The sequence below is a fragment of the Pseudorasbora parva genome, chromosome 12 (assembly GCF_024679245.1).
Source record: "Pseudorasbora parva isolate DD20220531a chromosome 12, ASM2467924v1, whole genome shotgun sequence".
NCBI lineage: Eukaryota > Metazoa > Chordata > Actinopteri > Cypriniformes > Gobionidae > Pseudorasbora > Pseudorasbora parva.
In genome coordinates, this window is record NC_090183.1 from 19,528,301 (window position 1) to 19,542,177 (window position 13,877).

General features: G+C 36.0%; 1 protein-coding gene across 1 annotated transcript in view; it reads right to left on the reverse strand.

Annotated features, from left to right (window-relative positions):
* srp68 (signal recognition particle 68) overlaps positions 1-7,681 on the reverse strand; it is a 96,151-nt gene extending 88,470 nt beyond the window's left edge. The window contains exons 1-4 of the mRNA XM_067459428.1: positions 7,522-7,681; positions 7,074-7,140; positions 6,867-6,980; positions 6,573-6,768 (exon numbers count right to left, since the gene is read on the reverse strand). Of these exons, the coding sequence (XP_067315529.1) occupies positions 6,573-6,768; positions 6,867-6,980; positions 7,074-7,140; positions 7,522-7,609 (465 nt within the window). The 5' untranslated portion in view covers positions 7,610-7,681. The remainder of the gene's footprint in view (positions 1-6,572; positions 6,769-6,866; positions 6,981-7,073; positions 7,141-7,521) is intronic.
* Between the last annotated feature and the right edge of the window lie 6,196 nt (positions 7,682-13,877).

A 13,877-nucleotide genomic window follows, 5' to 3' on the forward strand; every position in this document is an offset into this window, starting at 1 on the left:
TGATTATAGTGTTAAAATAGTGTTTTGTATGTGAACGCTGTTTTACGTGATTTTTACCACAGGGTGAAGCACAAAGCTTTGTTTACAAGGGAAATAAATTCACAGAATTACAGTTACATCGCAGCCATGAAAACATGGATTCATGCCGAATGAGAGGGAGGCTGAGCCTAATTTAAGATTTGCCATCTTTTACTGTGGTAGAAAAACAATTTAGGACAATTTTATTTAACACAGTTCATGCTTGTTATGAGACTTGAGGCACGTCAAGATTATTTAAATAATGCAGTTCACGAGCACCCAGCGATTTTACTTCCGTTTTCTCTAGCAGTGCATAATCAAACATAGCCTAAATGTCTTGAACCTGTGGAAGATCAAATTCAGTCTTCAGACATTTTACAACAATTGTTGCTTTGCAACATCAGGAGAAAACATGAAGACGAAGATATTCAAGACTGTTTTTATCCAGCTTGTGTCCCACATTCATCTTAAAGTGCAGAGTGGCATGACGAATCTTTGCGGGGAAATAGGCTATAAAACAAATATTTAATTCTTATATTCTTAAGATTACCATTATTTACTTATAATCATTTAAATGTTTAAAACATTATACTCTCAATTTAGTTTACAGAGCAAATGTAAAAAATAAATAAAAAGATTTGTGTGTGTTGTAGTGTTGTCACGATACCAAAATTATAACTTCGATACGATATCAGACTAAAATATCGATATATCGATACTAAATCGATACCACAGTAAAAAAATAAATAAATAAGATAAGATAAGATGCTTAATATGACAACAGAACTTATTATTCATTGTTATTTTTTACTAAAAATTAATGTGGCCAGCATGTTCCTTAGGGTTGGGCATTGTTTTGATTTGAACAATTACTGATCAATTACTATTAAAATTCTCTCACAAATTTTTGCTATCTCAATGTATTTTTTACAATGGGGTAATTGTTTTGCAATAGCTTACACACAGCACAAGAAAGCTTGATTTCGAATGGTAAATTGAATTTAAAAAGACGAGTAAACAGTAATAAAATAAGAACAAATAAACAGATTACAAACAATAGCACAAATAAATGCAATAGAATAGAAGATACAAATTAAATAGACTGCTTTATTTTTTCAGGTAGGTCTAACATTCAGCTAAGAAACTGAATTAAAAAATGCATAGTAATTACATTTAAAACAACATTGGATGATGTTCTTTGTAAAAAAAATTCAATAGCGTACAGATGAAACTGTTAAAGTTACACAAGTTGATCAGTCAAGAGCATAGACCGTAAAAAAATAAGAGAGCAGATTGATCGTTTGTCTCTTTGTAGTTTGAATAACAAATGACTGCGGTCCCTTTAAGACTAACAGACGCATGGATCCTAAACACTGTTCCTGTTACTCATTCTTCCTGAACTGTTTGCGACTGTTTACACGTTAATACTCTTCCACATGTGCACTGATAATTCTTTGAGTGTATTTGACCAATAATATGCTGGAAAAGGAAGCAAATGTTTGCACTTGTATCATGTCAGAGGCGGCTTTATTACGGTAGGCTATGTGTGTGCGCTTCAGATGTGAGCACGAAATCTGCGGGGATTAGTAGAATTAATTTATGTGCAATCCCGCGCGAAATTCAGACCGATCACACTCACACACTGTCATGAGGAAAAAGTCCAGCAGAACGCGCGCTCGCCGTGCTCAGAGGTTAACCGGGCTGAGTGAGAATATGCCGGTGTGTGTGTCAACTCGCTGACGGTCAGAGAGGAGAGCGCAGCTGATATCGATACTGTAAAAACTGAGAATCGTATCGTTTCAGATATTCCAGTATCGATATATATCGAAATATCGATATTTTTGACAACACTAGTGTGTTGCACTCAACATGGCGCCACAGCCTGTTGTGCATCTTGTTGTGAGTTTGACACACTAATCTTTTTTTTTTTAATATATCGGTTTAAAAACGGTTAACCGCTGAACCGCGGGAATTTCTTGATTTTCTTGATTTAGCAGTAACTATTACCTCAAGCAGTTAAAACGATGTGACAGCTAGTGATGTGAGAAACCAGACTATGGTCATGCATCCGACAAATATAAAAACATCAGAAACACATTTGTTTTCAATACATATTTTGATAAGAAAACCATCATGTTCTAAACAAAGCAAACTGTTTGGATTTATATGAAATGATAACACTTAATACAATAATATTCAATTTGTAACATTAAGTAAGGTTAATAAATGCTGTAGAAGTAGTATTCATTGTTAGTTTTATTTGTTAACCTTTTTATGCACTATGAACTAACATGAATGATTAAGGTACAATTGTATTGCTCAAATATTAATACATGCTGTAAAATGTATATTGCGTAATGCATTTAGTTCATGTAAGCTAGCTAAATAAGCTAATACATCCTTGTTAACAAATGGGATTTGTAGTCTGTTACCTATGACATTCACATACATGTTTCTAGGTTATAGCTAAAGAAACATACTTAATTACATTGTAATATTTTAATGTTTTAGTTATTTTCTGTAGAATTCTTTTATGTTATAACTTCTCATTTTAATATATTCATATTTACATATGCAATTTGGCACATTTTCATAGTTCAGCATTGTTTTACTTGTGTTGTTTTATTTATTATTATAATTTTTCAATCTAGTATCTTTTTAAAAACTATCGGTCGATTAATCGGTTATTATTGTCAAGTGTGGTCCTCGGCAAGGGTTTTTAAGTCTTAAAGCTACACTCTGTAACTTTTTTTGTTTATTATTAGCTAAAAACACTTAGAAAAACACTTAGTTCTTTCAAAAATATATGTGCTCATTAATGTACATTTACTTCTTTCAAGTAATAAAGTATTCTCGTAAGTTTATAATATGCCATTGAAAATACATACGGGTGAGGGGTTTTAAAGGGATAGTTCACCTTGAAATTAAATTGATATGTTTTAGCTTACCTCATGGGCATCCGAGATGTAGGAGTATTTGTTTCCCCCATAGTTTCAATTTTGATCCTTTTAGGTCAAACGGTTCTTGTCTGTGCCTCACATAATGGAGGTAAAAACGATATAAATACTGTTCGTTTTCTCACACAAACCCCTCGTTTCGTGTCTTAGGCCATCAATGTGTACTTACGATGGGGGATTCTTTCAATTGGACTTCTCTGTGTATGCTCTTTGAGGTGGTGACCATAGACCTGCGTTATGTGAGGCACAGACAAGAACGGTTTGACCTTAAATAGGCATGTGCCGATATCAATTTTTCATGTTGCGATTAATTGATGAAGTTTTATCACGATATACTGAATGTTTTATCACAAAAATAACTGAATGTTTAAATACCATAATGCACCAAAAATATATACAGCTCTGGGGGAAAAAATTAAGAGACCCCTCATTGAGAAATCAATGTTATGTGGTCTCTTGATATTTTTCAGAGCTGTAAAAGTACAATTTTCAAACAGATTAAATTGCAAAAGAATTAGGCTATAAAGAACAACAGGTAGGTTTACAAATTACAATAAGGTCTCATTAGTTTATGCATTAACTAAGATTGAGCAAGCTACATTTGGTACAGAAAGTATAATGTTTTTGGTAATGTTAGATAAGAAATACTGATCATTGTTAGTTTTATCTTAGGTCCATTAAAAAAGTTATTTTGATTTTGATTTTAATGTCATTAAACAGTAACTAAGAAATTAACAAAGAATGATTAATTCTTTATAAGTGTTTTTCATTGTCAGTTTGGTAATAATTAATTAACATGTTAACTAATGAAGCCATATGTCTCAAAGTTTTACTGAACAATAACAAATAATCAGAACAGTTCTAATCATTAGGGCATGTTGTAGGCCTAGTCCAGATTAAAACATAAAAAAATTTAAGTTTGAAAATAAATAGCCTATTACGTCTTTAAGTGTTAAGTATTTGGTGCTGTGATGAACAACATTGAGATTACAAAAACGAATGGCTGTTTTAAAAACTACACGCGTTTTGTTTGTTTGCTGGTTTCCGGGGTAACCGGCTGCATTCTGCCGTTCATCAGCGCCCTCTGCTGTCACTGAGCGGCACTTCAGCAGCGCGTCTCCTTCACCGGTTCATGTGCAAACGCACATTGGGCTTGTTTATATCTGAGCGCGTGTCCCTTTGACTCAGAATACAGCGGTGTTGAGCATTTATACGGTTGATGGGCAAAGTATTCTTGAGTGTATTATAAAAAAATTATAAATTGTTAATAAATTATTATTTACGATATTTTAAAGTGCCCACGATAACAATATCGTGCATATTCATTATCGTGATAAATCGCATTATCGAAAATCGGCACATGTCTAACCTAAAATGATCAAAATTGAAACTAATGGGAAAACAAATACTCCTACATCTCGGATGACCATGAGGTAAGCTAAAACATATCAAAATTTAATTTCAAAGTGAACTATCCCTTTAACACTCGATGGCACCGTGTCGAATGTAAAGCGGGGGATTGCCATGTTAATCTTGGACTAAATCGGCCACCGTAGGAGTTCAAACAAAATCAGAATTGAGAGGAACAGAAACTATTATTCACTGGATGGTCATATACCTTTTCACCGCTAGATGGGGGAAATATCACAGTGCAGCTTTAAGTAAAATAAAGAAAGAGTATTGCAATAAAAACATTTTCTCCTTAAAGGGTTAGTTCACCCAAAAATGAAATTTATGTCATTAATGACTCACCCTAATGTCTTTCCTCACTTGTAATACCTTAGTTCATCTACGGAACACAGTTTAAGATATTTTATATTTTAGTCCCAGAGCATATGCAGTCTATGCAAACTTTACTGTCCATGTCCAGAAAGCTAATAAAAACATCAAAGTAGTCCATATGTGACATCAGTTGGTAGATTAGAATCACTTGAAGCAAAAAATAAATTTTGGTCCAAAAATATCATAAACTACAACTTTATTCAGCATTGTCTTCTCTTCCGCGTTCCTCAAATAAAGAGTCAAACGGTCATGAATCAGTGAATCGTTCAATGATTCGGATTCGGAATGTCACATGATTTCAGCAGTTTGGATCGCCTGTCACTGCTGAAATCATGTGACATTGGCGATCCGAATCATTGATCGATTCACTTATTCATGACCGTTTGACTATTTTAGCAGCTCACAAGTTTCGTTGTTCAGCAAAGCGGCTTGTGAGTCCTGACAGAATACAGACCGACCGAATGACACTAAGTAGAACATCACAAATGGAGATTTCTAAAATGCAGCTTACTTGTTTATTGGGGTTTTCAGATCATCAGCACGCGAGAGCGCGCATGCATAGATATTGCATGTTTATATAACGTTAGTCACAATTTAGGCTACACAGGGACTGTGATGTATTCTGAAATACAATATAAAATACAAAATAATATTAACCTTTGTCATTAGACACACTAGTTTTGTATGGTACTAGCATCTTGCGTTATCTTGACAATGCTGTCTCTCTAAGAAACTTTCAATTTAATCAGAAATTGTTTACAACAGTCAATAAGTGGATAAATCACTACTTACTGCTTGTAGGTATCTAGCTGGAATTGCCCCTTTCTTCAGTTTTAGATGCCAAGCGAAGCTTGGTTGATATTTTCCCAGGTTAGAAAAACTGTCCGCGTAAAATGGGCTGAGCAAACAAGCAATTTTGAATTAAATTGTTGCGGTATCTGACTATAATAAACATCAACCATGACTGTTGACATTTTTTATCTGTGGGAAGGGTATGAAAAGTCCTCACATCCCCTGCACAGCCTGGAACATGATATTTGTGTCCATGATCTGCCATTTTCACTATCCTCGCATACCGCTTGTTTACCTGCAGAACTCCCAATGATTCAGCTGCGCAGTTCAGCCTGACAATGAACATGTGCTTTCATATGCAAATGCTGGGGATGTACATATTAACGATCCCAGCGATTGCGTCACGGTTGGTGTTATGTTGAGATTCGCCTATTTTTCAGAAATGTTTTTCATGCACAAGATTTACATAATGTGGAGGCAATGGTGTTTGAGACTCACAGAATGTGATGTCCATGTACTAAACCTTTGATTCATTTCAGATTTGTTACAAATGTAAAGTGCAATACAAATAAAATGTATTATTATTATTAACTTTCATTATTTCATTATGGCAAGGTTAATTACATTTTTCATTGTAGGGCACCTTTAAATGAAGGCCTTTTGGGTGGAGTGTAGGTTGTAAAAGAAAATGCAAAATGGTCATAACTACATTACCCTTTTTGATAGTATAATCGTGATTCTAATTTTGAGCAAAATAATCGTGATTATCAGTTTAAAGGGATAGTAATTCTTATTAGACCCCATTGGCATGCAATTATACGAGCAGTGGTTGGAGTTAAAAATCTTAATTTGTGTTCTACTGAAGAAACAAACACACCTACATCTTAGATGCCCTGGTGGTAAGCAGATAAACATAACATTTTCATTTTCGGGTGAACAATTCCTTTTAACTATTATCGTGCAGCCCTAAGTGATGGCCTCACTACAATCACATTGAAATAATCAAATGCATCTTTGACCAACCTGAGCCTCAAGTTTGGTCTTTGCATCCACACGGGGACTTTCACACAGCTTTTCCAGCTGCTCCCCATGTTTAGCAGCCTTTCGCAAGCGAGCCAACAAGTGAAAACGCTTTCGGGGCTCAGTGTTAGCTTCCTGTTTTAGCTGCATGGCATAACTCCATGCTCTTTCTGCTTCCATCAACACTAACAACAGATGTCTGGAGTAAACAGAGAAAGGGAGAGGAAGAGAGACTAAAACCAAAGACAATAACGCATATTGTTTATTGCAGATTTTTTTTTAAATGCTAAAAGTTACCTGTTGTCTGAAAGCATCTCCAGAGTCACTTTCTTGCCAGTAAACTTGTGTCTGTTGCCCATTTTAAAGCCCAGAGTCTTTCTCAATCGACGCAGTCGTCTAGAGCAATAACCCCTTTGGTGTCAGAGGAAAGGATAAAAATAATTTCAAGACAATTTCGTTATCATTTAACTGAAAAGTGTCCTTGCAACCTCCCCTCTACCTTACCTGTAGCGCTGGTAATCTCCATGCCTGAGTCCATGCTGCTGCTGAGAGTCCTTAATGATCTGCAGAACTGAAGTCAGAACTAAGGACGATAAACTTAGGACATTTAAATTTAACTACAACATGCTGGGATATAACGGTACTAAGTTACCAGGAGTGCACATTGCAAGAACTACGCATTAAAACGAGACAGTATTACAGATCTCCCAGAAAAGGCTATTCTATCAAGTCGTTATCCACTACTTTAATCAACACTCATACATAATTATGAAAACCTATACTGATTCTCTTGATTATACAGAAAATACTTTTTTTACTCAGATCAAATGACACGTGAGTTATCTCATAAGACACCCGTAGCAGCCGTCCAACACTACACTGCTGTTTTACTAAACTGCTGATCTCCAGCACTAGCTAATAACTGGCACAGTGCAGTTAACAGTGAGGATACTCTCCAGGCCAAGACTTTCGTCGATGCGGTTCTCTTTATTTTCCTCAATTGGTGATATTTTCACCTCATTCTGCCTCTCCGCGGCCATTTTCCAGCAAGTACACGTCTGATGAACCTTCAACCAGCGGAAGAGGTTAATCCATCTTCTTCTTTCTTCTGTTGTAAGGCTGTCTCACAAACTAAATAGCATACCGCCACCTACTGAGCTGTAGCACAGTCTATTATACTACATTCTACAGTACTTTCATTCTACATTTTTTACGGTCTATGCTACATTCACGATAACAAAATTAGATTTTAGATAACTGGTAGCGATATCATACTGCGTAACACTCTATGGTAGGCAATATGATATCACTAAGAAAAAAACATGGTGGTGTTTTTCCTGCTTAAAATTGGTCAATATCTCAATCAAGTTTTTTGTTTTGTTTTTTGTTTTTAACTTTTTTTCTTCTTCTTTTTATTTTTTAGTTTGTTGCCTCAAGGCAACATTGTACCATAATGGACAAATTGAAACATTTGACATTTTTTTATGTAGAAAAATATATAGGCTATATGAAAAACATCAATTTCTTTAACCAGACACTTGAACAAACACAGTTATCCTGTTTTTAATGTATCACAAATGTAATATTCAATAAAAAAGTAACATTTTAAACTCAACTGTTGCTCTCAGCCAACATTGTACCATCGTGAAACACAAGCATCACCAAACCATCATATTGAGTTATCATATCCATCTTCATCCTCATATCCATCTTCAGTCTCACCCTCACTCCCTGCCGTATTATCACTACCTTATCTTCCTCATTACAGTATGACCTCATCCTCTCAACTGGCAGTTGTGTTTAATTCTTTTTTAAAGTGCTATATAAAATGTGCAGATCATAATTTGTGCAGTTATAGGCTAGTATGTGAATTACTATTCTTATAAATGCATTACAAAATCATGCAAAAATGCTAATATATTTATTTCCCTATCGAGAGGTCTCTCATATTGTGTGTGGGAAAAGCTCCTTTTCTCGAGAATATGAAGCAAAACTTTATTATATAAAGGTATCCATGTAAAGAGCAGTGTAGCTGCACGGCAATAGAGTGCCGAAGTCATGACGTCACTTTGTAGGCCAAAACGCGTAAGTGAGTTAGCATTTTAGCACTTCCGGTTCCCTCGCTCCAAAGTCTATAGGTTTTTTGAATGGGTTTTTGCTTAATCGCCTGAAAAAAAGGTCTGTGGCTAACAAAGCCTCTAAATATTTTCACGTTTTGATCTATGACATAAAACACACTAGTTCTAACCTGCTTGTGATTTTTTTTAACTTTATTGTGTCTTAAAAACGGCGGTTGCTAACAAGTTGCTAAAAGGGACATCCTTTGGCCGGGACTTTAGACGTCATCGTGACAAACGGGAAATCTCACCAGCCCGCGTTTCATTCACTTTTGAATTCTGTAAGTAAATGTTTAATAAAAATAAAAAACTAGCGTGCGTTTCAGCCTCATGTTATGATAAGTTTACCTTTCAGTTATAAATACATAAAGTTATATATTTAGTCCTTTCAAATAGTAGTGTTTCCAAATATTGTTGTACACAGAAATCTGTGAAGGTAACCGATTACCAGTTCTTCATTTCTATGGAGTGACTGTAGTGTTTTGTTTTGTCCCGAGATGGAACCACAAGTCGTCGAATGAAAGCTGCGCTGTTCTACATGTTCAGATTTATAGTGGTTCTCTCCTCGATTATGATCAATCGTCTAAGGAAAATGACATACGATTGTAAATTGATACGGCTACGTCGTTAGTGCTTCTGAGGTGTTTTTTTTCTGGCGAATTAGCAAACATACAATCAAACATAATACAGCTAAAGATAATCTTTAAAGTCTATTTGGGGCACGATGATCAGGCATAATAGCCTAATCTTAATCACAAAGAAAATAATATTAAGGTTTATATATACTAACAAAATAATAAACGAATAAATAAAACATTAACAAACAAGAAAACAAATCTCAGAGAGGCACGCATAAACTCAATTAGTTTCTAAAATTTTTGGAAAAAACGAATGGTCAATATTTATCATGAAAAAGTGGATAAGTGTTCATACAGAGCGCAGATCATAATGAGCGAACATGTTTTTTAAATAAAGTTTGAGGAAGCATGATGATGACGTAGATCCGCAACTGTGTGCTGTAGTCCGTTTATAGCCTACCGTTAGCATTTTATATCTGACGGCTTTATTTAGGCTTCAAATGGTATACATTTTGGATTCACTTGTAAAGATTATCTTGATAGACAAAACGTGTAAGGGTCATAACTCTTTGTTGAACACAGATCTTATTTTTTGCGATTGTCCAAAAGTCTATGGGGAAAATGCATAGGCTTTTGATCGAGGGAACCCATACGCCGCTAACTTCCGGGTTGGCCTACAAAGTGACGTCATGACTTCGGCGCGAGGAGTGCTCTGATTGGCCGGGCCACAGCAACTGCAGGAACCTATGGAGAGGCGGCTGAGGAAAGCGAGCCAATGGGGGCGCTCTAGAGAGACCTCCGAAAAAGGGACTCAAATTAGCACACTGGAGGCTATATAAGACCCTGTTTCGCCATAGGCTGGGCCACATTAATTTAATGCACAGGCTTACCTGGCTGGGCTTAAGCCCAGGGGGAAGGGCCCCAATGATGCCGGAAAATATTGTAACTGGATTTTATAATACGTTGGCTGTCCCTTTAAAAATTACGCTTTATCGCTTTGTTTTGAATGCACGTGCGGGCGTTGCAAGTCCTGCTCGAGAAGTTTCAGTCAAACCCTCTCACTCAATGAACCATGCAATCATCAGTCACACCTAGTGGGCATTATTTAATGTCTTGTCTGAAATCCATAGGCGCGTACCCACCATTCTGCTGCTGCGCTGGCTACACACTTCTCTATTTATAATGGGCCTTGAGGAAATGAAAGGGAAATTGAAAAAAACTGAAATATTCTCTACAAATCGATGTAGAAAAAAATGTGCGCAGCAATGAAGGGGTGAACCTTCAAAACATTAAAAGTAAAACACAAAACATGATTAATAATTATAATTAATATAATTATAAAATTAATGTTATTAATTTTAATAATAATAATGTAAATAATAATAAGCTGTGATAATGCATTACTGCTTATGTTTTGTTTATTTTATTAAATTGCACTGTAATGTTACCTGTAATTAAATGCTTTCTCTGTATTCAGGTTTGATTGAAAAATAACCGTAGAGACGGAACTGACTATTTTCTTTAAGCAATACAATCGTGTTTAAATCAATAAACTCAATCAATATTAATTAATAATATTGATTAATTAATAATAAATCAATATTTTTTGTGTCAAATTATTAATTTATTTGGTGGGTAGCCATGTAATAAGCGGGATAATGTAGAGCGTGTCAGGGTTCTGCCCTGGCAGCTCTGTCTGTTTTGTCTTTGTTTAATGTTTCTATGTTTGTTTTGTGTCTTAGTACTTGGATTTGTCTCTCTCTGTGTTTGTCATGTGTTCCCCTTGTCTTGCCTCCTTGTTTGCTGTTACCACGCCCCCTTGTTTAGTCTGGTCTAGTCCTCGTTTCACTAATTGTGCTCACCTGTTCCTCATGTGCTCTGGTCCCTTTATATTGTGCTACCTTCACTCTTGTCTTTGCTGGTTCGTTGCATTTGTGTGCATTTGTTTGTCCGTGCAAGCTTCTAGCCCAGTGTCCAGTCAGTTCTAGATTTAGTTAGTGATGGGCAGACCGAGGCTTCGTGAAGCACTGAAACAGTTGAAGCAAATGTGCCGAAGCTTCGAAACAACACCCGACACCCGTCTCCATGACGCCATCTAGTGGACACTTGCCTGTATTGATCTGAAATAACCTTGACTGTGATCTACTACTAACAAAACAAAACAAAAAATATGTTTTTAACATCTGTCTACTTGGCTTTGTAACCTGTAGCCTCCTCATTGTAAATAACTTTAGTCTTTTGTTTTTGTTTTTTGTAATGAAAAATTAAGATTAAAAGAAATAAAATGTGTCATTTGTTACATAACATTTTTATTAAAAAATATGAATTGCTCTACTGGTGAAGGATTTAGTCAACTTGTGTGTGTGTGTGTGTGTGTGTGTGTGTGTGTGTGTATATATATTCCAGCCTTTGAAACAATACTCTCACAAGACGGGACACTTGTTGCTGGCATGCACAATTTTTATTTTTTTGCAAGTACATCCAAATGAGGGAAAATTACTGAAAATTACGTTAATGGATCATGCATTCTGGGCCAATAAAATACACACTACACACATCTCACTTTATGTGGTGTTTCCAAATGGAAATGCTCCCACACCAGATGTAGTGTCTGTGACATCTCTTATGTGGAGCCTCCATATCTATATATATCACTTAAGAATATATTCTATATCTATATATTCTATATTATATATCTATAAGTCTAACGTAGCCTATATGAATGTGTCACTAGCCTTTATCTATCCTAACTATCTGTCGCTGTCTATACCTATCAGTCAATATATCTCATTTAAATCTAGCCTAAATATAACTAACCAAAGTGCACTATAAATCTCACTTATATCACAAAATGTATCTTCTCTCACAAAACCCACGAGGTGAAGATGGATTAACTTCAGTTTTAAACTGTGGGGAATGAGGTTCATTCAGATGTGTGTTCCAGCCCCTTTTAATCAAAGCAGTTTCGAAAGGCGCACCTGATGAAACACTTCAGTGCTTCGTTTAGCTGTAGTTACGTGACATGGGTGTGTCGAATCACAGCTCGGAGCAGCGTTTCGAAACATCTGCGCTTCGGGATCTCGACACAGTGTCGAAACGTCAGGTTCGCGTCAGCCATCCCTAGATTTAGTATCTCCTGTTTTTCTAGCTTTAGATTTATTTTCAGTTTTTCTTTGTTCCTGAGTTTTTTACTCTAGTGAAGTTTCTGTCTTTATTTTGCTCGTTTTCTCCAGGTTTTATTTTGGTATTTTCTCTAGCCTTATTATTTAGTTTTCTTGGTTTCGATAGCTTACCTTTTTATTTTATTTTCCTGTTTTCCACTTTAATTTTCAGTTCAGTTTTTTTTATAGAGATTGGTTTTGTTTTATTTTTCCTCGTTTTCTAGCTCCAGTTATTATTTAAGTTTTTGTTTAATTTAGTCTTAGTTCTTAGTTTGTCTGTTGTTTCTTGTTGTCTTGTCTAGAGTCTTGTCGTGTGTGTGTCCTGTGTTGTTTTCTGTCCTAAGTTTTCCCCTGGCCGCTGTCTCCACTGCCTGTCAGCCAAGAAGGGAGCTGATTCTGTGAGACCATCAAGCCTCTGGTTCCTGCCTGGATTGGTCCACCATCACCCTGCCTGGTGTTGCCTCACAAGCTGTCGTCAAGTTCATTGGCTGCCTGGACTGGTCTCAGTGGTCATACTCCCCTGCCCTGGTGTTTGGACTGTCACTCATCCACTACCCTCTTGTGCCTTTTTGATCTGTCTTATTATTAAACTGTCCTTGTTGTTCACTCTGCATCTGGGTCCTCCACTTCCTGATCCTTGACAGAGCGAGGCCTGATTTGGGGTTAGAATTTTTTTTTTGGTGGTTATGATGAGCAACATGAGAGAGAAATCTTGTAATCCATGCATATATACCATGTCATAGTCAACATGGTACTTATGAAGCAGATTAGTGGGTCATCTCATTCATGTGTAATGCTTTTTGAAAACTTACAGCTTTCTTCTTCATAAAACGAGTTGAACATCATCACATGATTTTGTTTTTTTTATTTATTTACATTAGTAAGCTACAAATACATGATAGTAAGTCTTTCAAAACATGACCTGCGTGAAAGAGAAAAATAAGGCATCATTGTACCCAGCACTTCTGAAAATGCACTGAATGCGTCTCTGTCCCCAGCACATTTCAAACTAAATTGACTCATGCTGAAATCCAATACAATTCATAATTTTCTGAAAGCATTCAGTGCCTGTATCAAACTTACGTGCCCACAAGATAATTGCCTATTCTAATGATGATATTAACTGTAGCTAATTTATTGTGACAGCAATGTCTCCTAAATATGAAAGGGTTCGCAAAAATTGAAATGAGCTGATGATAAGATGCAGCTCGAATCTTGTGCTTTATTTCGTTGACGTTAACTCCGTTAAATGTGCCTAGGCCTATACCGCAAAATTGAAGATCAGATTCATTTTCATTTTGCGGAGAGGTATAGCAAGGTAAGACAATGTTAAGGAGGATTAAAAAAAAACACAGACTGGGCTAGGGCCTAGATTTGAGCTTCTTGTCTGCAAGCGTTAATTTTGCACAAAAGAGAGTAACGCGAGTCTCAAACTCATTTAAATTTCAGTAA